This window comes from Hordeum vulgare, chromosome 4H (assembly GCF_904849725.1).
Source record: "Hordeum vulgare subsp. vulgare chromosome 4H, MorexV3_pseudomolecules_assembly, whole genome shotgun sequence".
Taxonomy (NCBI): domain Eukaryota; kingdom Viridiplantae; phylum Streptophyta; class Magnoliopsida; order Poales; family Poaceae; genus Hordeum; species Hordeum vulgare.
This window is the reverse complement of record NC_058521.1, coordinates 569,078,219-569,105,303: the sequence shown is the minus strand read 5'-3', so window position 1 is coordinate 569,105,303 and position 27,085 is coordinate 569,078,219. Positions and strand designations below refer to the sequence as shown.

The 27,085-nt window shown below is 44.3% G+C and overlaps 2 protein-coding genes across 2 annotated transcripts; both read right to left on the bottom strand.

Moving 5' to 3' along the window:
• Positions 1-9,070: 9,070 nt before the first annotated feature.
• Positions 9,071-11,644, bottom strand: LOC123447108 (zinc finger protein GAI-ASSOCIATED FACTOR 1-like). The gene is made up of 3 exons (XM_045123677.1): positions 11,506-11,644; positions 10,437-10,833; positions 9,071-9,986 (listed from the first exon to the last, which is right to left on the bottom strand). Exons 1-3 carry the CDS (start codon positions 11,642-11,644, stop codon positions 9,071-9,073), a joined length of 1,452 nt encoding a protein of 483 aa, XP_044979612.1.
• A 7,762-nt stretch (positions 11,645-19,406) lies between these two features.
• On the bottom strand, positions 19,407-20,969 carry LOC123450779 (alkane hydroxylase MAH1-like). Its single transcript, XM_045127876.1, has one exon. The coding sequence runs from the start codon at positions 20,967-20,969 to the stop codon at positions 19,407-19,409; it is 1,563 nt and encodes a 520-aa protein (XP_044983811.1).
• Between the last annotated feature and the right edge of the window lie 6,116 nt (positions 20,970-27,085).

Here is a 27,085-nt window from a genome sequence, read left to right as displayed (position 1 = left end):
AATAGTTAATATCGACTTGCACGTCGATGGTACGGCAACCGGCAGGAGCCATAGGGTTGTCTTTAAACTAACGTTTGTGCTTGCAGATGCGTTTACTATTTTGCTAGGATGTAGCTTTAGTAGTAATAGCATGAGTAGCACGACAACCCCGATGGCGACACGTTGATGGAGATCATGGTGTGATGCCGGTGACAAGAAGATCGTGCCGGTGCTTTGGTGATGGAGATCAAGAAGCACGTGATGATGGCCATATCATGTCACTTATGAATTGCATGTGATGTTAATCCTTTTATGCACCTTATTTTGCTTAGAACGACGGTAGAATTATGAGGTGATCTCTCACTAAAATTTCAAGACGAAATTGTGTTCTCCCCGACTGTGCACCGTTGCTACAGTTCGTCGTTTCGAGACACCACGTGATGATCGGGTGTGATAGACTCAACGTTCACATACAACGGGTGCAAAACAGTTGCGCACGCGGAACACTCGGGTTAAGCTTGACGGGCCTAGCATGTGCAGACATGGCCTCGGAACACATGAGATCGAAAGGTCGAGCAAGAATCGTATAGTTGATATGATTAGCGTAGAGATGCTTACCACTGAAACTATTCTCGACTCACGTGATGATCGGACTTGAGATAGTGGATTTGGATCATGTACCACTCAAATGACTAGAGAGATGTAATTTTTGAGTGGGAGTTCTTAAGTAATATGATTAATTGAACTAATTGTCATGAACATAGTCTAATGGTCTTTGCGAATTACGATGTAGCTTGCGCTATAGCTCTACTGTTTTTAGATGTTCCTAGAGAAATTTTAGTTGAAAATTGATAGTAGCAAACTTTGCAGGCTGAGTCTGTAAAACCGAGGATTGTCCTCGTTGCTACGCAGAAGACTTATGTCCTTAATGCACCACTCGGTGTGCTGCACCTCGAGCGTCGTCTGTGGATGCTATGAACATCCGACATACACGTTTCTGATGACTACACGATAGTTCAGTGCAAAATACTTAATGGCTTAGAAGCAAGGCCCCGAAAACGTTGTAAAACGTCATGGAACATAAGTGATGTTCTAAAGAGATGAAATTGTGATTTCATGCTTGTGCCCTTGTTAAGAGGTACGAGACCTCCAACCAGATTCTTTGTCCACAAAGTAAAGGAGAAAAGCTCAATCGTTGAGCGTGTGCTCAGATTGTCTGAGTACGACAATCACTTGAATCAAGTGGGAGTTAATCTTCTAGATGAGATAGTGATGGTTCTCCAAAAGTCACTGCCACCAAGCTTTGAGAGCTTCGTGATGAACTATAACATATCAAGGATAGATACAATGATCCTTGAGCGATTCGCGATGTTTGACACTACGAAAGTAGAAATCAAGAAGGAGCATCAATAGTTGATGGTTTGTAAAAACCACTAAGTTTCAAGAAAGGCAAGGGCTAGAAGGGATACTTCGTGAAACGGCAAAACAGTTGCTGCACTAATGAAGAGACCCAAGATTAAACCCAAACCCGAGACTAAGTGCTTCTGTAATGAGGGGAACAGTCACTGAGGCGGAGCAACTCTAGATACTTGGTAGATAAGAAGGCTGGCAAAAGTCAAGAGAAGTATATTAGATATACATGATGTTGATGTGTACTTTACTAGTACTCCTAGTAGCATGAGGGTATTGGATACCGGTTCAGTTGCTAAGTGATTAGTAACACGAAATGAAAGCTACGGCATAAACGGAGACTAGCTAAAGGCGAGGTGACGATACGTGTTGGAAGTGTTTCCAAGGTTGATATGATCAAACGTCGCACGCTCCCTCTACCATCGGGATTGGTGTTAAACCTAAATAATTGTTATTTGGTGCTTGCGTTAAGCATGAACATGGTTGGATCGTATTTATTGCAATACGATTATTCATTTAAAGAGAATAATTGTTACTCTATTTTCTTGAATAATCACCTTCAATGGTTTATTGAATCTCGATCGTAGTGTTACACATGTTCATAATATTGGTGCCAAAAAGATACGAGTTAATGATGATAGTACCACTTACTCGTGGCACTGCCGCTTGAGTCATGTTAGTATAAATTGCATGAAGAGGCTCCATGCTGATGGATCTTTGTACTCACCTGATTTCGAATCACTAGTGACATGCAAACCATACCACATAAGCAAGACCTTGTTTTCATTGAGATGAAATAAGATAGTAACCTGTTGGAAGTTATACATTTTGATGTATGCAGTCCAATGGGTACTGAGGCACGCAGTGGATATCATTATGTTCTTACTTCACTGACGATTTGAGTAGATACAGGAGTATTTACTTAATGAATCACAAGTCTGAAATGTTGAAAAGTTCAACTCCGTTTCAGAGTGAAGTTCGTCGTAACAAGAGGATAAACTGTCTACGATATGATCATAGAAATGAATATCTGAGTTACGAGTTTTGGTACGCAGTTAAGACAATGTGGAAATTGTTTCGCAGTTCATGCCACCTGGAACATCATAGTGTGATGATGTGTCTGAACGTCATAGCCACGCACTATTTGGTATGGTGCATCCTATGATGTCTCTTATCGAATTACCACTATCGTTTATGGGTTATGCATTAGAGACAACCGCACTCACTTTAAATAGGGCACCGCGTATTTCCGTTGAGATGACACAGTATAGACTGAGGTTTAGAGAAATCTAAACTGTCGTTTCTTGAAAGTTTTGGGTTTCGACACTTATGTGAAAAAGTTTCAGTCTGATAAGCTGGAACTCAAAGCGGATAAATGCTTCTTCATAGGGTATCCAAAACAGTTGGGTACATCTCCTATCTCAGATCCGAAAGCAAAGTGTTTGTTTCTAGAAACGGATCCTTTCTCGAGGAAAGGTTTCTCTCAAAAGAATTGAGTGGGAGGGTAGTAGAACTTGATGAGGTTATTGAACCATCACTTCAACCAGTGTGTAGCAGGGCGCAGGAAGTTGTTCCTATGGCGCCTACACCAATTGAAGTGGAAGCTGATGATGGTGATCATTGAGCTTCGAATCAAGTTACTACAAACCTCGTAGGTCGACAAGGTCGCGTACTGCTGCAAAGTAGTACGGTAACCCTGTCTTGGAGGTCATGTTGTTGAGCAACAGTGAACCTACGAGTTATGGAGAAAGCGATGGTGGGCCCAGATTCCGACAAATGGCTGGAAGCCATGAAATCCGAGAGAGGATCCATGGATGAAAACAAAGTGTAGACTTTGGAAGAATTACTTGATGGTCATAGGACTGTTGAGTAAAGATGGATCTTTAAAGGAAAATAGACGATGATGGTGATAAGTCACTATTAAGAAAAGCTCGACTTGTCGCAAAGATGTTTTCGACAAGATCAAACAGTTGACTATGATGAGACTTTCTCACTCGTAGCGATGCTAAAGGTCTGTTAGAATTATGTTAGTTGTTGATGCATTATTTATGAAATATTGCACATAGGATGTCAAAACATTGTTTCCTCAACGGTTTCTTTGAGCAAACATTGTATGTGATACAACCAGAAGGTTTTGTCGATCCTAAAGATACTAGCAAGTATGCAAGCTCCAGTGATCCTTCAATGGACTGGTGCAAGCATCTCGGAGTTGGAATATACACTTTGATGAGATGATCAAAGATTTTGGGGTTTGTACAAGGTTTATGAGAAACTTGTATTTCCAAAGAAGTGAGTGGGAGCACTATAGAATTTCTGATAGGTATATGTGGTTGACATATTGTGGAACAGAAGTAATGTAGAATTTCTGTAAAGCATAAAAGGTTGTTTGAAAGAAGTTTTCAAAGGAGTACCTAGATTACGCTACTTGAACGTTGAGCATCAAAGATCTATGGAGATAGATCAAAAGCGCTTAATAGAAGTTTCAACAAGATGCATGCCTTGACAAGTTTTTGAAAGAGTTCAAAATAGATCAGCAAAGAAGGAGTTCTTGGTTGCGTTGTGAGGTGTGAATTTGAGTAAGACTCAAAACCCGACCACGGCAGAATAAAGAGAATAGACGAAGGTCGTCTTCTATGCCTTAGCCGTAGAATCTAAAGTATGCCATGTTGTGTACCGCACCTGATGTGTGCCTTGACTCAAAATCTGTTGAGAGGTACAGAGAGTGATCCATGATTGAATCACTAGCAGCGGTCAAAATTTATCCTTAGTAACTAATGGACTAAGGAATTTTTCTCGATTATGGAGGTGGTTAAAGAGTTCGTCGTAAAGGGTTACGTCGATGCAAGCTTTGACACTAATCCGAATAACTATGAGTAGTGAAACGGATTCGTATAAGTAGAGTATATATATTTGGAGCATTTCCGAATAGCACGTAGTAGCAGCATCTATAAGATGACATAAAGATTTGTAAAGAACGCACGGATCTGAAAGTTTCAGAACCGTTGACTAAAACCTCTCTCACGAGCAAGACGTGATCAGACCCCATAACTATATGGGTGTTGGATTCGTTGGAATCACATGGTGATGTGAACTAGATTATTGACTCTAGTGCAAGTGGGAGACTGTTGGAAATATGCCCTAGAGGCAATAATAAATTAGTTATTATTATATTTCTTAGTTCATGATAATCGTTTATTATCCATGCTATAATTGTATTGATTGGAAACACAATACTTGTGTGGATACATAGACAAAACATTGTCCCTAGTAAGCCTCTAGTTGACTAGCTCGTTGATCAAAGATGGTCAAGGTTTCCTGGCCATAGGCAAGTGTTGTCACTTGATAACGGGATCACATCATTAGGAGAATCATGTGATGGACTAGACCCAAACTAATAGACGTAGCATGTTGATCGTGTCATTTTATTGCTATTGTTTTCTGCGTGTCAAGTATTTATTCCTATGACCATGAGATCATATAACTTACTAACACCGGAGGAATACTTTGTGTGTATCAAACGTCGCAACGTAACTGGGTGACTATAAAGATGATCTACAGGTATCTCTGAAGGTGTTCGTTAAGTTAGTATGGATCTAGACTGGGATTTGTCACTCCGTGTGACGGAGAGGTATCTCGGGGCCCACTCGGTAATACAACATCACACACAAGCCTTGCAAGCAATGTGACTTAGTGTAAGTTGCGGGATCTTGTATTACGGAACGAGTAAAGAGACTTGCCGGTAAACGAGATTGAAATAGGTATGCGGATACTGACGATCAAATCTCGGGCAAGTAACATACCGAAGGACAAAGGGAATGACATACGGGATTATATGAATCCTTGGCACTGAGGTTCAAACGATAAGATCTTCGTAGAATATGTAGGATCCAATATGGGCATCCAGGTCCCGCTATTGGATATTGACCGAGGAGTCTCTCGGGTCATGTCTACATAGTTCTCGAACCCGCAGGGTCTGCACACTTAAGGTTCGACGTTGTTTTATGCGTATTTGAGTTATATGGTTGGTTACCGAATGTTGTTCGGAGTCCCGGATGAGATCACGGACGTCACGAGGGTTTCCGGAATGGTCCGAAAACGAAGAATGATATATAGGATGACCTCATTTGATTACCGGAAGGTTTTCGGAGTTACCGGGAATGTACCGGGAATGACGAATGGGTTCCGGGAGTTCACCGGGGGGGGGGGGGCACCCACCCCGGGGAAGCCCATGGGTGTTTGGGGTGCCGCACCAGCCCTTAGTGGGCTGGTGAGACAGCCCAAGAGAGGCCTATGCGCATAGGAAAGAAAATCAAAGAGGAAAGGAAAAAAAAGAAGGAGGTGGGAAAGGGAAGAAGGACTCCACCTTCCAAACCAAGTAGATTTCGGTTTGGGAGGGGGAGACCTTCCCCCTTGGCTCGGCCGACTCCCTTGGGAGTCCTTGGACCCCAAGGCAAGTCTCCCCCCTCCTCCTCCTATATATAGTGGGGTTTTAGGGCTGATTTGAGACAACTTTTGCCACGGCAACCCGACCACATATCTCCACGGTTTCACCTCTAGATCGCGTTTCTGCGGAGCTCGGGAGGAGCCCTGCTGAGACAAGATCATCACCAACCTCCGGAGCGCCGTCACGCTGCCGGAGAACTCTTTTACCTCTCCGTCTCTCTTGCTGGATCAAGAAGGCCGAGATCATCGTCAAGCTGTACGTGTGCGGAACGCGGAGGTGCCGTCCGTTCGGCACTAGATCGTGGGACTGTTCACGGGATAGTTCGCGGGGTGGATCGAGGGACGTGAGGACGTTCCACTACATCAACCGTGTTCACTAACGCTTCTGCTGTACGGTCTACAAGGGTACGTAGATCACTCATCCCCTCTCGTAGATGGACATCACCATGATAGGTCTTCGTGCGCGTAGGAAATTTTTTGTTTCCCATGCGACGTTCCCCAACAGTTAACCGGTGATTCCTGAACGCAATGGTCAGATCCATGCTTAAGGCCGGATCCGAAGAAGGCACAGTCCCGGACGCGAGGTCGGGAAGGGGACCTCAAGTCAAGGCTTCGGGATTCTGAGCTCTTTGGCTGAGGCCGGGATCCCAACAATGGCCAGGTCGCCTTGGGCATCAACGACATAATCTAAGTCGCCGAAGATGATTCCCTGGCCCAGAGCGAACCCCTCGATCTGGTCGTGGTGACAAGTTGCTTTGACATGCGATACAATGATGCCGAATGCAGAGAGTTGGTCGGGGACAAAGATATCCGTGGTGCTAATGCCTTCGCTGGTGACCAAGCGAGCCATTGATCCTTTTAACGGTCCTTCAGTAGAACTCTCAATGAAAGCACCAATGTCGGTGTGAAAGCCGACGGATCTCGGGTACGGGATCCAAACTATGGATCTTGGATCGATGGGTAACATGAAACAAAGGAGATTGTGCTTACCCAGGTTCAGGCCCTCTTGATGGAGCTAAAACCCTACGTCATGCTCTTGTTTATATTGATGGTGCAGTATCAAGTACATAGTTTATCTACCTCGAGATTGTATGTTGTGGTCTAAACCCTAGAAGTAACGAGCTTAACTTGTCCTACCAACTAAAGCCCTCTAGATTATATGGATACAAGGGGTACTAGGGTTGCACAACATCGATTACACATCAGGCACGAAACATGCCGATCTACACGTGGCCATGGAGTGCACGCCAAGTCTTCGGAAGAGTCCATCTTGAATACAACATCGCTTTATTTATCTGGAGTTCAATAATGATAATAGAACGGTTGAGGAGTCAGGTCCATAGAAATAGGTAAGCGGCCCGAGGACCCGTTAGTCCCGGACTCCCTCACACCCTCATGCAGATCAAGAAACACTTTGTCCCAAGAAATTAAATAGCAAGCTCCGTAGCAAGAATCTTTGCCGGTCCAAAAGAAGGCACGACGCCTACATTCAATCTGCTCAATCACTCCAGGCAGAAGCAAGTATGAACACATAAAGTAAGTAGCCAGGTTATTAAGAACAGCATTGCAAAGAACTAGCCTACCACCCGACGAAAGAAGGAGAGCCCGCCACCCCTACAAATAGCGGTCAAAGGATTTGATGAGGGGGTCGAAAGCAGAAATGGGAAGCTTAAGCGGTGATAGGGGAAGGCCGAGGTACGGTTGGGGGAAGGATGAGATGGGGAACCCAAGAATGGAGGCTAACTCCGTCGATAGCTCGGGAGTGCAATGCATTGGCACGAACCCAGATTTGTGGAAGTTAATTGCAAGGCCATTCGCACGGGCTAAAGCATCAAGGAGTTCTTTCAGATGAGTAACGAAGCGGGCATCCACGCGACAAAGAGAATAAGGGTGTCATCAGCGTAGTGTAGGATAGGGCCAGGAAGGGAAGGGTCGATTGGGTGCGACAGATGGTCGGCGGCACAAGCGGCCCGAGCCATGCGGTGGAGAACATCGGCCACTGTGATAAAAAAGATATGGGGAGGGAGCGTCACCCTCGCGAAGGCCATTACGACAGAGGATTCAGGTCCCCGGGACATTGTTGAGAAGAACCGAGGTATGACCAGTGAACAGGATGGCCTGGATCCAGCCACACCAGCGATCGTTGAAACCGCGCGCGGACAATTGTGAGAAGGCTCGACCAATTTACTAGGTCAAAAGCTTTGCGGAAGTCAATTTTAAAGACCTTAGTGGGGGCCTTGCGCAAGTAACAAGCCCGAAGGAGGTCGGCAGCATAAACGATGTTCTTGGAGATGCGCCTACCGGGAAGGAAGCCCGTATGGTCCGGGTCCACCAGAGAATGGATGTGCCTTTGAAGGCCAGCGCAGAGAGCTCTCGTGATAGCCTTCAGAGCAAGTACAATAAGGTACATTCAGCAGGCTGTAAGGATTAAAATATTATATTTTTACTGAGTTGGATGAGAGAGAAGAAGAGAGAGAAGGGAAGCGGGCTCTTCATGAAGAGCCAGCTCTAGCACGTGCTTCTATGTGCTTTGTGAGAATGAAAGGTGGACCATATATGATAAAAGTAGTACTCTTTTATAGCCAACTATTATACAAACTAGCTATAAGACGGGCTATAAGACTGCTTATAGCCAGCAGTTGGCTATACTATTAATCATGCTCTCATGATGCAATTCTGCAGAGAGATTGGCCGAAAATCAGAGGGGGAGCGTGCCGCCTCCGACTAAAAAGGCCCGGTTTACTATTGTTTATTATGAATAATATTTTTTTTTGTAACATTGCTGATCTCAACTATTCTTGAGCTGAACACATTGATCTACAATAATACTCCCTTTGTTCCAAAATAAATGACATAAATTTAGTATTAAGTTAGTACAAATTTTGTACTAAAGCAGCGATACTTATTTTAGGACGGAGGGAGTACAATCTACATTCATCGGTTCAAGTTTTAGACCAACTTCTTCCAAAATATTTATTAATATTTGTGCTAAATGGAAATACAATAGTTACTTAAATCCGTCCTGAATGGTCTGGCTATGCTGATAAGATTACCTGGCTACCTTCTGATTTTGCCAATAAAATGGTATCTCGAGTTCTTGACCATATGCAAGCTAAGAAAACACATGGTGTACTGTCTCATACATGCTATACCTTGGTAATTTGCTAATTCTGCACCTCAGGCAGCTTAGCTGAAACTGATGAACTACCAGTGTGAGGAAACCGTTTGCATCACAGCATCATGAATCCCAAATAGGTTTGTCCAATGCAGTGGAGTCGAGCGATGATTCATGGTAAGAATACAGATGCTCCTGATTTTTATGTTGCTCATCAGAATAGCTCATTGCTGTCACATCCGTATTATAGGTCCCAGAGCTTATATCCAAATTTCCGTTGCCTCCTAACCCTAGAAAGTCCTGTGTTAGGTCCGCATCTCCTACCCCTGAAATTTTTTCTTGTCTGTTGTGCTGGGCCTGGATATCAGGCATAATTTGAGGGCTCTCCTTGTCTTGTCTCATGGAAAATGGATGGTTCATGAGCCCAATTAAAGGCACGGTAGTAGGTGTCATCATGCCACTGGTCCATGCGGAGTTGATCAACATACTGTTGTGACCATTCATGCTCTCATCTTCAGCAGTCTTCATGCAAACATTGTTAGCTGCTGAATTCCCCATAGAGTCTCCTTGGCTTCCAGAAGATATGCCCATATGGTCTCTAGCACTGGTGAAGTTGTTTGTGAATCCTTTTAGAAGCAATGGTGAAATAGGGTCCTGGCTGGTCTTTGCCCCCATCTCCGCAGCTTTCTGCAGCAGGGCTGTCGCGGACATGTATGGAGAGTTCATGGACATGTAAGGGTAGCCTGATGCACTTCCATCAAGTGGAAAGCCTGGATCCTTGGGTGACACCTGGTTGGAAAATAAGGCAGTGTTCCTTGTGATGAGAGCATAAGGAGATAGAGACCTTAGATGGATGTCTGAGTTATGGTCGTTACTGGACATGTTTGCAACCATATCAGTGGGGCTAGGCACTCCATGTGAATAGATGTCATGCTGACCATGCAGACTTCCCACCATTGTAGCAAGGCTGTGGTTAACCCTTGAGTTGTCTTCGGCTAATACATCGCAGAAGGCTCGATGTGTGATGAAGCTATCCTTTCTGCATTGACATAAAGTAGAGCTAAATGTCGAGTTTCAAGAAATGTTGCATTTTAAATGGCAAGGCTGCGGTGCGCTCCATGGCTAGTCTAATATGATACTCCCATCGGGGCCTGTCACAAATGCTAAAATATTGCGATGCATTGCTTCAAATATATAGTATGTAAACTGTGTGAATACGGGAAGCTAATCTAACAAACAAGATTTTCCTCGTAAGCAACAGAGACATAAGCTACATATAGCATGTGATTTTCAGTTGCAATTAGCTGCAGATTATGCGTCTGCATTTTGTAAATACGATGTCAGTACTTCGGTCTACATGTACTGCTGTCTTACTGATTGACCTTAATGTTCATGTATCCTTGATTCCTTGATAAAGATATTTGGTTTCCATGGCTAATGATGCATTTGCTTTAATTCTTGGTGTGATTATCCTAAGTGAGAAGCATACCTTGAGAAGATAGTTCCACAATCACATCGGTACTCCTTGGTGCCACATATCTTAGTGTGAGCCTTCCAATCAGACTGGACGGCATATTTCTTCGAACATCGGTCGCACTTCCACTTCTTCTCTCCATGCTTTCTGGAGAAGTGCTTTTTTATGCCTGTGAGATCACCTAAAGCTCGGGTTGCATCATGATGAGGGCAGGTGACCTCGGGGCAGATGTACACTTTCTTCTTAGCATCAGTGCTGCTTCTCTGTTTGAGCTTCCATGGCAGATTATGGCCCCTCCTGTGGAGTTGGAGGTTCTGGTCCCTCTGAAATCCTTTATGGCACACTTCACATATGTATCTGTTTGTCGCGACAAGTGTCTTGGGTGATAAAGCTACTACTTCCACATCTGGGTCTACAAGATGGACATCATGAAACCAATGTTAGATTTTGGAACCCTCCTTTTTTTTACCACTCCAGTTTCTGATCAGGCCAGTATGTTGTGGGTTAATTTAGCAATTCAGTATAGTAAATAAAAATCTGTTATGTAGTATCCATTTGCGATTCCTTTGTACCATTTGTGTGTTTTCTACTTTAAACTTTAGAGGTATATATTTTGAGAAAGTGTAGATATATATATAGAACTAATTAATAAGAGAAATGTCTACTAACAGAATGATAAAAACCATATCATATGATGAGTTTGTGGGTCAAATCTATGAAACACTGAACCATGCACGATATGATACTCGCTCTGTTCCTAAATATAGGTCTCTTTAGAGATTTCACGAGAGACTATATAGGAACAAAATGAGTGAATATACACTCTAAAATATATCTATCTATCTATATATATATATATATATATATATATATATATATATATATATATACCATAGTAAAACCTCTAAAAAAACTTAAATTTAGAGACGAAGGTAGTAAATTTGAGACCTTCTAACAAGCCATGCACCGTCGCCGTTTTAAACAGTTATCTGGTGCATCTCATTGTTATATTGCGCTTGCACGTGTGTTCATCACAACAGATAACTTCACGACCAACATTAGTTGAAAAGATGAGGTAACATACCTGGATTTCCTGGATGACCTCGTCTCTTTTTCACCACGGGCATAGCCGCGTCGCCTCTGCTCGGACCCGCCGCGCCGACCTCGAGCTTAGGTTGCTGCTGGAAGCTGCTGAGGGACTCTTCCTCGGACGTGTGCGACATTGTTGATGACTTGAGTTGCTGGCTGTTCCAGAGGGTGCCAGCGTAGTGAAGGGGGGACGCTGGATTTTATGCACAACGGTGAGACTGCAACCGGACAGCGGGTAAATGGCGAAAGTCCCCTCCCAGTCCGTGTCAAGGACGGCAATGCTAGCGTATACTAGTAGTATATTAGAAAACAATGGAATCAGAATCTGGTTTCCTCCTTGGCACGGAATGTTCTGTTTACTTTATTTATTTCTCATGAATTTTGCCCAGAGCAGACATGAATAAAAATGCAGAGAAAAGTAGTCTGATCTGCATGTCTCTACTGTCGCAGTTCACTACTGTTACGTGCATCATGCAGATTGTTCGTAGATAGCATAGCTCCCTGATTTTAGCTACTACTGGGATTACTGATATCGCTGGTTTTCCTACTGAGATGAGATTAGAGCACCTTGTAATTATCGACAGGCGAGGACCAAGTGCATGTCATGTTTCACCCTGGGGAAGTAAAATGAATTAGGCGGTCGACGTCGAGGACGATCTCCAAGATGCTTAACTGATAATGCAGTTTTCTGGGACAATGTCGCCGTCAGACAGACTAATGGATGAATAAAAATGGTTGTATCGGTGCTCAAGAGCAGGCAGGAGACGGTACAAGTAACAAAGGGAGAGATCCGGGAGAAGCGACAAACGTTGGCCGCGTTTGTTCTAACCGGCCAGTACTATTAACCCTGCTTCTTCGTTCGTGCAGCCGTTCCAGTTTGCTCGTTGCTTTAGCATTTGGCGCTTTGTCAGGCCGTGGCCTCGTTCCGGGCGTCTGCGTGTGTGCTTGCTCTCTTGCTCTTGTTTGTGCTTCGTGACTGTCTGCAGCGTGTGTGTGAGCTTGCTGTCCGAGTGTGTGTAGATGCGCGCAGTGCACTCCGTATTAACGAGTTTGTAAGCGTGGGTGGGTGATGGTTTTGGATGGTTTGATGTATGTTAAAAAAAAGATACATGCAGTGCGTTATTTGTGTGTGTGCTTGCTTTTTCTCTGTGTGTAAAGGAGGCATTTGGTATCATGTAAGATTTTTGGGCACTGTGCATCTGACTCAATCAGGCTGACTCAAAACATGCAAAAAAAATATGTTGGCCGTGTTTGATTGCTCGCAGTGTGTTCTTACCTTGTTATATACTTGTCCAAATTAAACTTGGTTGAGCATATGCAGGATAAAAACCCTCATATGTATATTGTTTGGCTGCCTGCATGCAGTTGTCTCGATACGACGAAAGGTAAGGCAAATTATTTGATTGCCGGCTTGTTTAGACGAAAATACAAGTAAGGGCGTTTGATTACATATAGCACACGCAGAGCTGGTGAGGTTACCAGCACACTGAAAAGACAAGACACAACCAAAATATATAACATAGAAACCAGTTTAACTTAGTATGGTCTCAAACAACCAGTTTTAAACAAGCAGGACATAGCCTTAAACTAATAGGAACCAATTTAACTCTCAACACGAAGCAATCACGCAACAGAGAGTTCTCTAGAGATTCAGGGCGAAGTCATCATCGTGCTTCTTGCACTTGGTCACCATGTAAACGTCACCGTCGTTGAATACGGTCACCTTCAGGGTGTCCGGAGTTAGCAGATTGATGTTGAACTTGTAGATGATCCTGATCTAGTGAACAATGATGAAGCGGGCCCAACCGTGATCAAGGTTGACCCTGTAGTTGATCACTTGTATAGTCACCCTCCAGCCCTAGCTGGTGTTCACATTTAACTTGAACTCCCGAGGGACGACGGGGAAGTGCTTCATGAAGTCTAGAGACATAGCACACACTCTAGCTCCGGGGCAAGGATCACCATGCAGAAGTGGGTTGGTGCCGCCTCCTCTTGATAGTGACAATAGTTCTTCCGCCAGTCGCTGGAGGACTCCTTTATTACCACATCGTCGTCTAAGGGCGGCACCACCTCCTTGCCCTTCTCTAAGGCCGGCAGCACCTGCTTGCCATTATCTCTGGGCGCCACCACCTCCTTGCCCTTGTCTCTGGGACCCACCACCTCCTTGGCCTTACCTCCGGTGCCAGCATCTCCTTGTCCTTCGTGTTCTCCGTTTTGATTTGCATTATGAAGAACACAAAGTTCGAAGGATGGTCACCATTCATTCCTATCGTACCCACCACCGCACTCAATTGACCATCAATATCTCTCGCTCTCCCTCAACTTCCACATATCTATTTTACCACCTCTCCATTGCCATGAACCCCATCCCCATTCCCTTCCCCTGGAGCATTGGATGGAGGGCTTTATTCCTTGGCTACTGTCCATGCCAAGATCGAGAATACCATGGAAGTGTGCTCTAACGTTACCAACATAAAGGACATACATAAGGAGGCAAACGTTGTGGTAAAGAAGGCGACAACTGAGGACTTGAAGACGTTGATTCTTGACCCAGTCAAAGGCACTATGTAAGTGGACAAACTACACCGGGCCATGCACCAGGCCAAGTCCGACGATGCTGATTAGAGAGCCAGATGGGACAAGTAAATGCAGTAAATGGTTTGTCAAGACCAGTCGACCGCCATGGTGGCGTCGGAGGACGAACACAATGTGTTGGAGTCGGTGGTCACGGCACCGGTGCTAGGTGGTTGTGCAAGCCCATCGTACTGGGCGAAGAAGATTTGGAAGCGATTGTGGATGCTGCGGTGGAGGTGGTGGTAGAAGACAGGAAGAAGGTTATGTTCCCTCGCCACTTGAAGCACCTACAAGGTCGTCATGTCTAGGATAGGTGCTCATAAAGTAGATTTACCCCCATTTGCTAGCACCCTTGTACTAAAAAAATCACAGTACACACCTTAGAATCCATCGGTTCTATGAAAAATTGAGTGCGCAAATCCAATCTTCCAACCCCCTTTATATTCACCCCCCCCCCCCCAAAAAAAACGCTTGAATCAAGTCTAGAAATCCAATCTAAATCGTGCAGTAAATCAAAAGAGAGGGCAAGGGCTTGATTCCATTACCGATGTCCTACCTATGTGTTGGTAAAGCCAATGATCGACACAGGTGCTCGTCTGGCAGTCCTATATGCGAGAGTGCATCATCAAGAATTGTAGACCCGTTCTTTGTAGATCTCTTACCAATATTTTGCAAGATTGATTTTCCCTCTCTATTACTCAATTTTACTTTCCCACTAGACTGAGGATGATAAGATGATGCTACTGTATGGTTTACATCATATTTAGCTAAGTCTTTTCTGAAAGCACCATGAATAAATGTGAACCACCATCCACCGTTGAATATCTAGGGACTTGAAGTCTCTTATGCAAATCTATCCTTGTAGACTTGGTTGGGACTCCAAGCATAACGTTTTGTCGGGAAACAACAAATTTCCCTTAAGTGGATGACCTAAGGTTTATCAATTCTTCGGAGGTATAGGATGAAGATGGTCTTCCTCAAAGAACCATGCAATCAAATACAAGCAATATTTTGTATCCCCAACACACCCAATACAATGATAAATTGTATAGGTGCACTAGTTTGGCGAAGAGATGGTGATACAAGTGTAGTACGGATAGTAGATTTTTTTTCTAATCTACAATAATAAAAATAGTAAGGTAGCAAGTGATGAAAGTGAGCATAAACAGTATTGCAATGCTTGAAAACAAGACCTAGAGTTCATACTTTTACTGGTGCAATGTCTCAACATCATAAACATAATTGAATCATATAATAATCACCCAAAATGTGATAAAGAATGATTCCAAAGTTCCTATCGGAGAAAGTAGGATGAAAACGTGTATCAACCTTTGTGCATATATTTCCTTAATGTCATCACGGGAATCCGTAAGTTGATTATTAAAACATATATCAAGTGATCTTGAAAGATTGCCCCACTGTCACCACGCGTATCCACAAGGAAGGGTACAACGTAAAGCTGCAAAGGGTGTTTAATGGTTTGTCTGAAATCAAGAGTAATTGCAAGAAAATAAATAGTAGTAAAAGTGCAATTGTGCAACAAATGGCCCAAATCTTAATTGTGCTAAGGACAGGCCGGTTGTTTTAATTATAGGGATCAAGGCATTCTCGTGGACACACAATTGTTTCATCAACTTAGTTTTGTCAAATTCCATCGAGTTCATGTTCATTGCTTAGATAGTTCGTTGTACCGTGGAAGATATCATAAAATGTTGTTGTTACTTGAACAAACCACACACTTAGGATTATACCCTTTATTGAAGCATTAGCAAATACAATAGAATAATTAGGATAAAATCTAACCATAGCAATAAACTCTAGGGTGCCAACACCCCTCATGCACCCGTTCATAAAATGAGGGTATGGTCATTTCTGTCTCTCCAGCCACCCATCCATAAGAAAACTAATCACATTATGCTCTTTTCTAAGCCCATAAAGGTGAGGTGATGTGTAGTCTGCGCACATCACAACTAGAGAATTACACCACAACACATTGTTAAAGTATTGGACTAGATTCAACTTCACAAGATTACTAATATCAAGGTTTATCCCATGTCCTCAAGAACCTAGCGAACTACTACTCATGACACATCATATAGGTTATGATCAGTGGGGATTAATATATTATTAACAATCCAAACATACGAATCTTTCATGAATAAACTAGAAGGGGTAATCAACACCAAAAACTATACTCAACAAAGGATGTGAGATAAAAGTTCACAGAACAAAAAACAAGGGTTGAGAGAGTTGATGGTTATGATGGTGATGAAGATGTTGATTGATATGATGATCCCAATGATGATAGGAGTATTGGTGATGAAGATATCTTTGAATTTCACATCATGAAGGGATGGATCTCCAATAGAATCAACCTGTCAAAAGGCAAAAGTGCTCCACCTTGCAGTGGTGGCCGAAACAATCCTATACAAATTCCTTGAATGTTTTAGGTCAAGACATAATATAGACCAAAGGTTATCGAGAGGCTATGGACATGGGGCGTCATGCAGCCCCATTACGTAGCTAGGGGGCAAGTGGCCACGTCGTGTGAGAGCGATGTGGCCCCCCTCCCATCTTCCGACACTTTCTTTCTTTTCCTCCAAAAATTATTCGGTAAGCTTTTTTAGAGCTTCACAAAATTAGTTTTCTTTTGTTGCTAGTTTGCCCATGTTTTCACATTGTCTAGTAATTTCCTCAAAATTTCCCCTCTCCATGTATTACATGCAAATTGAAGGGAAAGGCACTAGAATTCAGTAGTAGTGTGCAAAATGTCATTGATAAAGACTAAATTGTACTAATGGGAAATAGTGATGCAGAAACTCACTTTGTCTCCAGCCTAGGCACGACTTTGTCGAAGAGTTTTAAGCGTACTGGTTCTTGTTGTCTTCGGACAATGGGAAGTAAGTGCCCAGTTTTGGTCGGTGAGGCAGTGACAACCACCTGGCCATGGTCTTTTGTTCCTTAACCTCGACCTACAACGTTGATGCTTGATCTAGCATCGTCGACAGGTATGTGGTGCACCCGTATAGTAGTTCTCTAGTGCTTTTCGTTCCAGACTGCTGGGAAGTGCAACTTATGGTTTTTCGGGATGTGTGGGCATGATTTCACGTGAACATTGATGTAACTTGTCTCATTATGGATTGCTTTGGAGGATCTTCTCGTCGCTGGAGGTGGCTGCCGTGAGAGGCCGGACCTCATGGCTAGGGGTGATGAGAGCGGAACAAAAAGATTCGACAAGGTGCAACCAAGACGATGGCCTCTAATTTATGTGGGTATCTACCCGACACATAAGGCGCTCTCCCTCGGCATTGGATCCTTCAAGGCTTCGGTGTATCAATCTTCAAACAATATCACCGGTGGTTGTTCCTTTTTCGGATTTGGTTGTGTTTTCCATTTTCTATAGGGTCATTTTTATTTTTCTATACGACAATTGCATTTTTCGTCACCTGACTTTAGAAATATGACATGTGGGTAAACCACCTAATGGACCCACGTGTCATGCAACCAAAGTCAGTGACGTAACACTCCTTTCGAGATGTATCATGTGTGTTTTTGCAAAAAAAAAGATGTATCATGTATTCTTCAGTGAAGTGGTACATTTCCGGAAAAGAAAGAAAAAAAGTGTCAGAAGTTCAGAGTATATGATGTGTTCTGCAATTTTATTTTATCATAGAGGTAATATCACCGGTGGTGCTTAAACTTGTCGCTCATGTTCACTTTGGTGCGTGAACTTGAAAAATACATCGAACTGGTTTTAGAACTTGGCACAAGCGTTCAAATACAGTGGTAATCCTATCTATATGACGTATAATGCACTGAGGCACGACATTTTGATTAGCATGCACACATGGCGTGAGAGGCACTTCTAACAAAGGATTGCTTTATATATGTCTCTATGACTAGCGGACCCACATGTCAGCACAAAGGAAAAAACCCACTTAAAATTTGTTGTACAAATGATTTGAACTAGATTCCAGGGGATAGCGGACGTGCTAGCGGACCCTCCAATTAAGATTAGGTATATAAAGTGTGTAAACGTCATATCTATATAAGCGTATGTTTTTTAAGGATACCCTTATGGTTTCAATGGGTTCGAATCAGTGCGGTCAATGTTAGTTTTTTTCTTCAATTTGCAAAAAATACGTAAATTATAATGAGAGTAATAAATATAAAGTTGAAATACTAGTGTGTTATAAATATTATACATATAAAATATAACTTATTTAGCATAATGTTCAAGTAATTTTAAATAGTATTAATGTACTATTTTTACACAGATAGTACAAACTAAATTGTATTTAGTGTTAGAAAATGTTTGTGTAGTTTATAATATCATAAAGAAAAAACACAATATAGAATTATATTTTTAATTATACAAAAATTTAATTACTTATATGCACATTTTGTAATTCCTAAGTTTGTTGTTTAAGAATTTTTCGCATACCAAAAATATTCATAAAAATGCAAAATTTAAAATTATTTTATTATTATAAATATTTACATCTGACTATATTTAGGTTAGTAAAAGTTATGAATATGTGCCACGGGTGAAAGTAATTACAAGAAAATATGAATAAAAGTGTGAATATTTTTAAAAATTACTTGAACAATTTATAAATAAGTTATGCTATTTGTCAGTATAATATCTATGATACACGAATATTTAAAACTTATTTTTATTACTGTGATCATATTTGACAAGGTTTTTACAAGTTTCTAACAAAACTAATACGTCTTCCTCGACGAACATTAAGAGTCTTTATCGCCGATGAGTATGAAAAAATTTCGAGGCAGAGTTGCTAACTAATTCTGCTTATTTTTTTAGGCTGAATAGCTGCAATTTTTGTTGTTTAGTTTTCCTTTGTGCTGACATATGTGGGCCTGTTGTCATGGTGACATTTATAAAGAAAGCCATCTGTTCTAAACGGGTCTTATGTCACGTGTGCATGTTGATCAAAATATAGTGCCACATCAACGCATTATACGATTTATGGATGAGATTATCATCGTATATGCACCCTTATGCCAAGTTTTAGAACCAGTTTAACGTATTTTTTAAGTTTAGACACTAAAGTGAACACCAATGACAAATTTAAGCAGTAGTGGCTTTTTATTATACATGGCGAGCAAACATGTTATTCATAATCCATCTGGGATCTGGATATGTACGGGGCACAACAACTATCCAATCCTTTTTCGAGGTTTCCAAACAACCCCTTATTTAGTAGGTTTCCCATTAACGTGCAACATCTTCTCACAACATACAAATATATGGTCGCATTTACTGGATCCGTACGTACGCTTTGAAGTAGCTCACTAGTATCAGCTAGATATGTACGTAGCAGCTGAGCTTCTATCCTCTTGTCTCTTGTGCACTGTCACCACGAGTCCGTCCTTCATGTAGAGTATGACGGACAGCTTGGGCTTGGGCCTCGCCGCGAAGCCGGCGGCGACCTCGAGCCGGAACTGTGGCAGGACGGCGGCGATGACGGCCTTCATCTGCGAGAACGCCAGGTCCCTGCCGAGGCATGTCCTTGGCCCCACGTTGAACGCCACGAACTTGTGCGACGGCTCGTGCCGGAACCGCCCGGCCGCGGTAAGCCATCGCTCCGGCCGGAACTCCAGGCAGTCCTTGCCCCACACCGCCTCCATGCGTCCCATCGAGTAGAAGGAGACGACCACTATCTGCGACTGCCGGACGGTCGCGCCGCTCGGGAGCGTGTCCGGCCGCGCGGCCGCCTTGTGCTGGAACGGCGTCGGCGGGTACAGACGGAGCGACTCCGAGAGCGCCGCGTGCAGGTAGACCAAGCACCTCAGCTCTGTGGTGGTGCGGTGGTGGCCGGCGCCCGGGGGGTGTTCTCGCAGCTCGGCGAGTATCTTGGCTTCCACGTCGGGGTGCTTGTGGAGCAACCAGAAGAACCATGTCAGGGTGGAGCTCGTCGTGTCGCGGCCGGCGAGCATGAGGGTAAGCGTCGTGTCGCGTAAAAAACGGTCGAAGTCGGCGCCGACCTTGCCTACCTCGGCCTGACACGCCATGTACAACGCGAGCAGGTCAGTGCCGGCTTCGCCGGTGACGTTGGCCGCGCGTTCTCGCCGGAGAGATATCAACTCGGCGATAGACGCGTCTATCACCCGCCGAGCCTCGGACATCCTCTGGCCGTGGCCGATCTTCAGGTAGCGCTGAAGCTTTAGCCACGGGACGGGAGTTATGTACCGGTATACGACCATCTCCTCGGCCTCGTCCATGGCCGCGGCGAAGGGGACGTGCGGGAAATCGGCGGCGAGGCAGCCGCGGTCGATGCCGAACACGGACATCGTGGTGAGGTCAAAGGACAGGCGCATGAGCACGTCCTGCAGGTCGACGGTGGCGCCCGACGCGGCGAGGCCATCGAGGAGCGGCACGAGGCCCTCGTCGAGCTTTCGAGCGGTACTCGCGGCCACGGCGGCGAGGAACCTGGCGTCCGACAGCAGTGCCTGCGCCTTGCGCCGCTGGAAAGCCCACCACTCGCCTTCGGCTTTCAAGATGCCATCCCCGAGCACGCTGAACACCCTAGCGTACACCTCGCCCTTTGGGTAGTTACCGAAGTTGGCCGTGAAAACGTGCGCCACGTTCGCCGGGTCGGCTGTGACGATGACGTCCACCGGCGTTCCCCACGAACCCCCGAGGACGTACGTCATCCCGGCACCGCGCAGGAAGTCCGTCATCCACTCGTGCATGCGCCCGGTGTTTACGCACAGCGCCGGCAATGTGCCAATCACCGGCCAGCTCGTCGGCAACCCGTCCCACCGCCGGAACCAGAGGAACAACAACAAGAAACAAGCAAGGGATGCCATGATCTCCGTGTTCTCGCCAAGGAAGCCTCGAACCCATGACACGACATCCATTTCTTTCTTTCTCCAACTCTGTGAGGGGTTTTGGTATATGCGAGCTAACCAGGGCTATTTATAGGCTCCGTGAGGTGTTTGGGTTTAGCTCAACACCTGTGAGCTCTCTGTCTGCACTTCGACAGTTCTAGTTTTAAATTTCAACTCCTCAACTGAAGCACAACAATTTCTTGAAGCTAACACTGTTTTCAGAATTTAACAATTAATCTCTAATAATAAAAAGGGCAACGCTACACGTCCACCAGCGAATTATTTTTAATGATCCGTCACCTTCACAGCCGTTTGATTATCTTCATCCAGCCGATCCGCACGCGGGGTTTCGGCCGGGCATCCAGTAATTCTTGAAACGACGCTCGAGTTTCTGAAACAATCGCTTTGTTTTTTTTCGCGCGCGCTTCGGCTGGGCACACGGTAATTCCTGAGACAACGCTCGAGTTTCTGAAACAATCGCTTTGTTGCAGTTTTTTTTTGCTCGCTTCGACTAGGCACCCGGTAATTCCTGAGACAACGCTCGAGTTTCTAAAACAATCGCTTTGTTACAGTTTTTTTTCTTCGCGCGCGCTTCGGCTGGGCACCCGGTAATTCCTGAGACAACGCTCGAGTTTCTAAAACAATCACTTTGTTGCAGTTTTTTTTTGCGCGCGCTTCGACTGGGCACCCGGTAATTCCTGAGACAACGCTCGAGTTTCTGAAACAACCGCTTTGTTGCAGTTTTTTTTTGCGCGCGCTTCGACTGGGCACCCTGTAATTCCTGAGACAACGCTCGAGTTTCTGAAACAATCGCTTTGTTGCAGTTTTTTTTTCTTCGCGCGCGCTTCATGTGGGCACCCGGTAATTCCTGAGACAACGCTCGAGTTTCTGAAACAATCGCTTTGTTGCAGTTTTTTTTGCGCGCGCTTCGACTGGGCACCCGGTAATTCCTGAGACAACGCTTGAGTTTCTGAAACAATCGCTTTGTTGCAAAAAAATATTCCTTCCTCTTTCTGCAACTGTGGCCGTGTTGCAGAAACGACAAGAGAAATAACAGACTATGCATGCGAGCGTGCGTGACCAAGCATGGATCAAGCGATCCAACGGCTACGTGGGCGGCGGAGCTCTTCGCGCGATCAGCCGGTAGAGCGTTAGCGTTTTCCTAATAATAAAGCAAATACTATGTCTTATCCTACGTGTTTTAATAAAAAAAGTCCCTGTCTTTTCAAGTAATTAACCTGCAGTCGTTTTGTAAGGCATGTCGAACCGTTTTTTATGTTTTACGCAAAACCTTCTATGTTTAATCCGAACTAATCCGCAATTCCTCTTTTAAGTGACTATGAATCGTTTTTCTAGTTTTACATAGAACCCCCTAATATATGTGTTAATCATCCTGCATCTATTAAGAATTAATATATATTTTCAAATAAACATATCTCTTAAACCGTAACTTCAATTTTAACATGTTATATATGAAATTTGATTAGAAAAATGTGTAGAATCTGAATATGAAATTATTTTACATGTTCATTATTTTTAAAATGCAATTTATGGTGCAACTCAATAGATGATACACGGTACGACTTTATTTCGTATCGGCGTTGATTGGCAAGGAGCGAGGGAAGGAAAAAAAATACAGTCCTTGGCAATGCTATATTTGCATGAGATTCTCTCTTTATATATGTTGCGTGATCTAGGACCATACGTATATACCTTATTTTTGTGAAATCCATGCTTACTTACCATTGGCCTATTTTATCTTTTTTTAGTGAATATATAAGCAATTTTGTGATGTGCATACACTTATAAATTCATGAACATTATAAGTAGATGATGGTTTATTTTGAAAATGTTCAAACTATTTGTGTGATAGTCACGAACGTTAATATTGAACCGATAAGTACGATCTTAATTTGTGTTCCATTCGGTGTATGTGAAAGTGATACATATAGTCTTTATTAAATCAAGTTAATTTGTAGGTTGGACTCGTTAGTATAATCGTAAGTGCACGTCATCAATATGACGGGTCAAAATCAAAATTAAAATGATAACTTAAATAAAATAAAAGTTTACTCCCCGTTGCAACGCACGGGCATTTTTACTAGTGATCCCCTAAAATTTAACGTGAACATATTTAATTACTTTGATTTTCCAGGATTAAGCACTACACCTTCATGTAATGCTATGACCCTTCGTAGTACGAACTAGAAAACAATATTCATAAAGAAAGTGGAAGAACAAACAGACACAAAATTAACACTTACTGAACTAGGTTACACTGATTCTGAGCTTTAACACAACTTCATGGATTGTCCATAAAAATCCTATTAAGAATATCATTGCTTATCACGACTTTAGCATTGTTTGATTATGATTACATTGACTTGGGATTAAGCAATAAGATGATCACAAACTGATCCCTAAAACAATATGCAATTATAATTGTAGATTCATCCGCGATGCACACAGTTATAATTTGTTCAGCTTGTTTGCAAAATAACTACATTGTTAATAGCATCTATACCTAATAATAAAACGGCTATTGCTTCCGTCGGAAAACTCATCGGGACATGTTTATAAAAAAACCCGTGTAATTTTTGTTATTCAACCCGCGCTCCATCATTTATCTACAATGTAAAAGAAAAAAACACTTCGCTGCAAAAATTATACCCGTACGCATCGCCTCCTTCCGTCGATCCTGGGCCACCCTGGCCTGTGCCCAGGCCGCCGCCGCGGCCGACCTCAACCGCCACCGCTGCCAATCTCAACCCACCCGCCTCCGCGGTCGTACCTCTCCCCGCTCACTGCCCCCGTTGCGGCGCTCGAGCGCATCGCGTCGACCCTGGTCCACCCTGGCCTGTGCCCAGGCTGCTGCCACACCACTCGCTGTCGCGGCCGACCTCAACCACCACTGTTGTCGATCTCAACACACCCGCCTCCGTGGTCATACCTCTGCCCGCTTGCTGCCCCCGTTTTGGCGCTCGAGCACAGCTTCTGGATCAAATCAACGCGACAGCTACAGTGACTGGGGATGATGCGTCGGCTCGATGCAGAACGGCGGCGGCCCGTGGATAAGGCGCGGCGGAGCGAAGTACTTGCAGGTGGAGGCGGGCCTCCATGGCTCACACGGGAAACTCCGAGGTTATGGCGCGACAACGGCAACTTCTTATGGCCAGATAGAGGCGCCTAACCCTTGCTCCCCTCATCGTATCCCCTCCTCCGGCAGGAACTCATCATCTGGTGAGATCCCCTCCCCATGCCTCCAACCGTGTGCCAAGCATCGACAAGAAAAAAAAATTGTGGAGATTTGTTTGCTCATGAATGAATGTATTGAATATAAGATTGTATTGTTGTAGGAACAGAGAATGGAACACCACCTTCAGTTTGTCATCTGATCTCACATTCTCTACCCCATGAGTGAAATAAGATAACAATCCATTGGTTAATTCACGTAGCCTCTTTGTTTTTCTTTGCTTGTCCCGTTCAATTTTTCATCATGGTGGAATTAACAATGGACGGGTTGATTTCTCAACAAAATAGGATAGGACTGACTACACTAGTTAGTTAGCTTATTATTTTAATAAATCAAAATGATTATAAAAAGATTAAAAACGTGTGGTATTTTTTTTTTCTCCCGTTGCAACGCACGGGCCCTTTTGCTAGTATCATCTACACATGATTACAATTTTTTGACTCAGTCAATAATTTTCCCCGTAAACTCAAATGAAACGAAAAAGAAACTTCTCCAAGAATTTGAATGTAATTATTATAGGTTCATGGTTAGACACACATGGTTACCCCGCCATTGATCCAATCTCAACCAACAAGTTAATGACGCAACACATCTCTCTCGAGTAAACAATACACTCTCACATCAATAGCGAATGATTGAAAGGGACGCCCTCCATAAACGAACATCAACAATGTGGAAAATATAGATACAATAATAGGACACATGTTTTCGCAAGGTTTTTCTAAAAAAAGCAGCAATATGTTGATAGGAGGTACACGCAAATGTGCACTATTTTCCACCATCACACATGAACATCAAAATCGAAGGGGTTTTTCATTTGTGCACCTAGTTGGTATCTACTACTCAAGATTTGGCCCTAATTTTTTACCCTACTTAGTTCTGTCTCAGTTTGGTCTGATGTAAGAGAATCTGGCAGACCCTGTATAATCATTGTAACTGTAAAACTCCGGCGATTATACGGGTTTGGATCATTTTTGTGCCAGACTAGATACCGTAAACGCGGTGTGGCCCGTAAATATTTTACCGTGGCCCATAAACGCGACCGCTCGATCGATATATCTGCGGGTTCAGCCGCTGGATGCGGGTCGAAACCCTATCCCACCGCCGCCGCGAAAACTCACCCCACCTCAGCGTCGGCGCCTCGGATCCGCCGTCGCGCGCCTCCATTCCTACGCCTAGCCTCTCCATTCCACCGCCAAAGATGGCCAACTTCGGCGGCCATAGCAAAGACGACCCCAAGAGGGCTCGTCGCGTAATATCCGACGCTGCCCGGAAGCGCGCCGCCCCCCGGTACACGCAATGGGGCCTGACGCCGCCGTCGTCGCTCCTCCGTCGCGAGACAGAGGAGTATAAGCGCACGCACGATCGCCTCTTCTCCGGCAGCTCCTCGGAGGCGTCGAGCTCGCGCTCCTCCCTCCCCCCGATGAAGAGGGAGCTAGAGGAGCTCCCGATGGTAAAGATGGAGCCGGAGGCCGAGGCGGTACCGGAGCGACGTGCCGGGGGGCGTCGTCGGACTGGAGGACTTCCTCCCCTCGGCTGAGGTGGACAACCTTTTGCCCGCGCTGCTGGCGCGAAGTGTGCGGGAGGCGGAAGAGGACTAGCTGCGCCGCCGGAGGGACGAGGAGATCGACACCGTGCTCTATGAGCAGGGTGTTGCGTCGGCCCTCGCCTTCGGCCACAAGGTGGAGGAGTGGCGCCGCGAAGCCACTGCATAGGAGCACATCTACGTCGAGCTCTTCTCCGATGAGGATGTCGAGTGAGCGCTGCCGCATCTACCACCGCACGAGCTCCGGTGAGCTCAATTTTGTGTAGTGTCGTAGGATAGTTAGTAGCTCCGATGAGTTTCGGTAGGTTAGCTTACCTCTATCCCTCTAGTAAGTGATGAACTCTGAATGTAGTATGTATAATCGTGTACTAAGTAATGAACTCTGAATGAGTGTGGTTGCAATTTCGCCTGCGAATGTTTTTTTTTAAATTATGCAGTTTCATATACGGGGTATGTTCTGCAGCGTAAGATTTCGCCCCGCAAAACCTCGCTTCGTTGGACTGTAAACCGCTTTTACAGGTCACAAAAATGCAGGGTCTGCTAGAGATGCTCTAACTATCGTAATACTCTACATCACGTTTCATTCCGACCAAAGCCCTTTGACCATGTCCAATACAGTGATATGATCCGAAGAAGAAAAAGAAAAAAAAATCACTCGCTCTCTCTATCGCTCACACATGTGACCAGATATAAAAAGAAAATAAAAAAAAAATATTTTCTCTTTTCCCTCCTATATTTCTCTCACCTTCGACGAATCCATGTATGGACCCCGCCAGGGACACCTAGCTCAAACCTGCCACACTACCGTTAGCTCCTCGTACATAGTAGCGACCCCTCCGATTCACCGCACTCGATGCCCAACGTTGTCGCCCCTCTTCCTCAGTGTCGCCGCCCGGCCTACCAGAACTCTACTTTGGTGAGATGAACTTCTTGCTTTTCTAAGGCTGGCCATAGTGGGGAGTATCATATAGTAGTATCATGCATATGATACTATTGTATGATACTTCCTCCATCACAGTTTATAAGGCGTGCATGTGTACCTGATGTTCCACAAGCGTATCGGATCGCAGTAGTTTTTGAGGGTAGAGTATTCAACCCAAATTTGTTGATTCGCCAAGATGGGAAGCGAAAAAATATTCTCAAGTATTAGCAGCTGAATGTGTCAGATTCAACCACACCTGAAAGATTAATGTCTGCAAGCAAGGTATCGGTAGCAAGGTAGTATGATAGCAACGATGCCAGAAAAAGCCTTGTTGACGGGATGTCAGTGCCGCTTACCTAGCCTCCCCGGCAACGGCGCCAACAAAGTCTTACAACAAGTAACAGCGGAGTAGTGAGGAACAGTAC

Excerpts from the sequence above, each read along its gene's own strand:
- LOC123447108 (XM_045123677.1), bottom strand. The coding sequence starts at position 11,644 with ATGTCGCACACGTCCGAGGAAGAGTCCCTCAGCAGCTTCCAGCAGCAA. Across the intron at positions 10,834-11,505 it reads AGGTCATCCAGGAAATCCAG|ACCCAGATGTGGAAGTAGTA; the intron begins GTATGTTACCTC and ends TCCATCTTGTAG. Across the intron at positions 9,987-10,436 it reads TGTGGAACTATCTTCTCAAG|AAAGGATAGCTTCATCACAC; the intron begins GTATGCTTCTCA and ends ATGTCAATGCAG.
- LOC123450779 (XM_045127876.1), bottom strand. The coding sequence starts at position 20,969 with ATGGATGTCGTGTCATGGGTTCGAGGCTTCCTTGGCGAGAACACGGAG.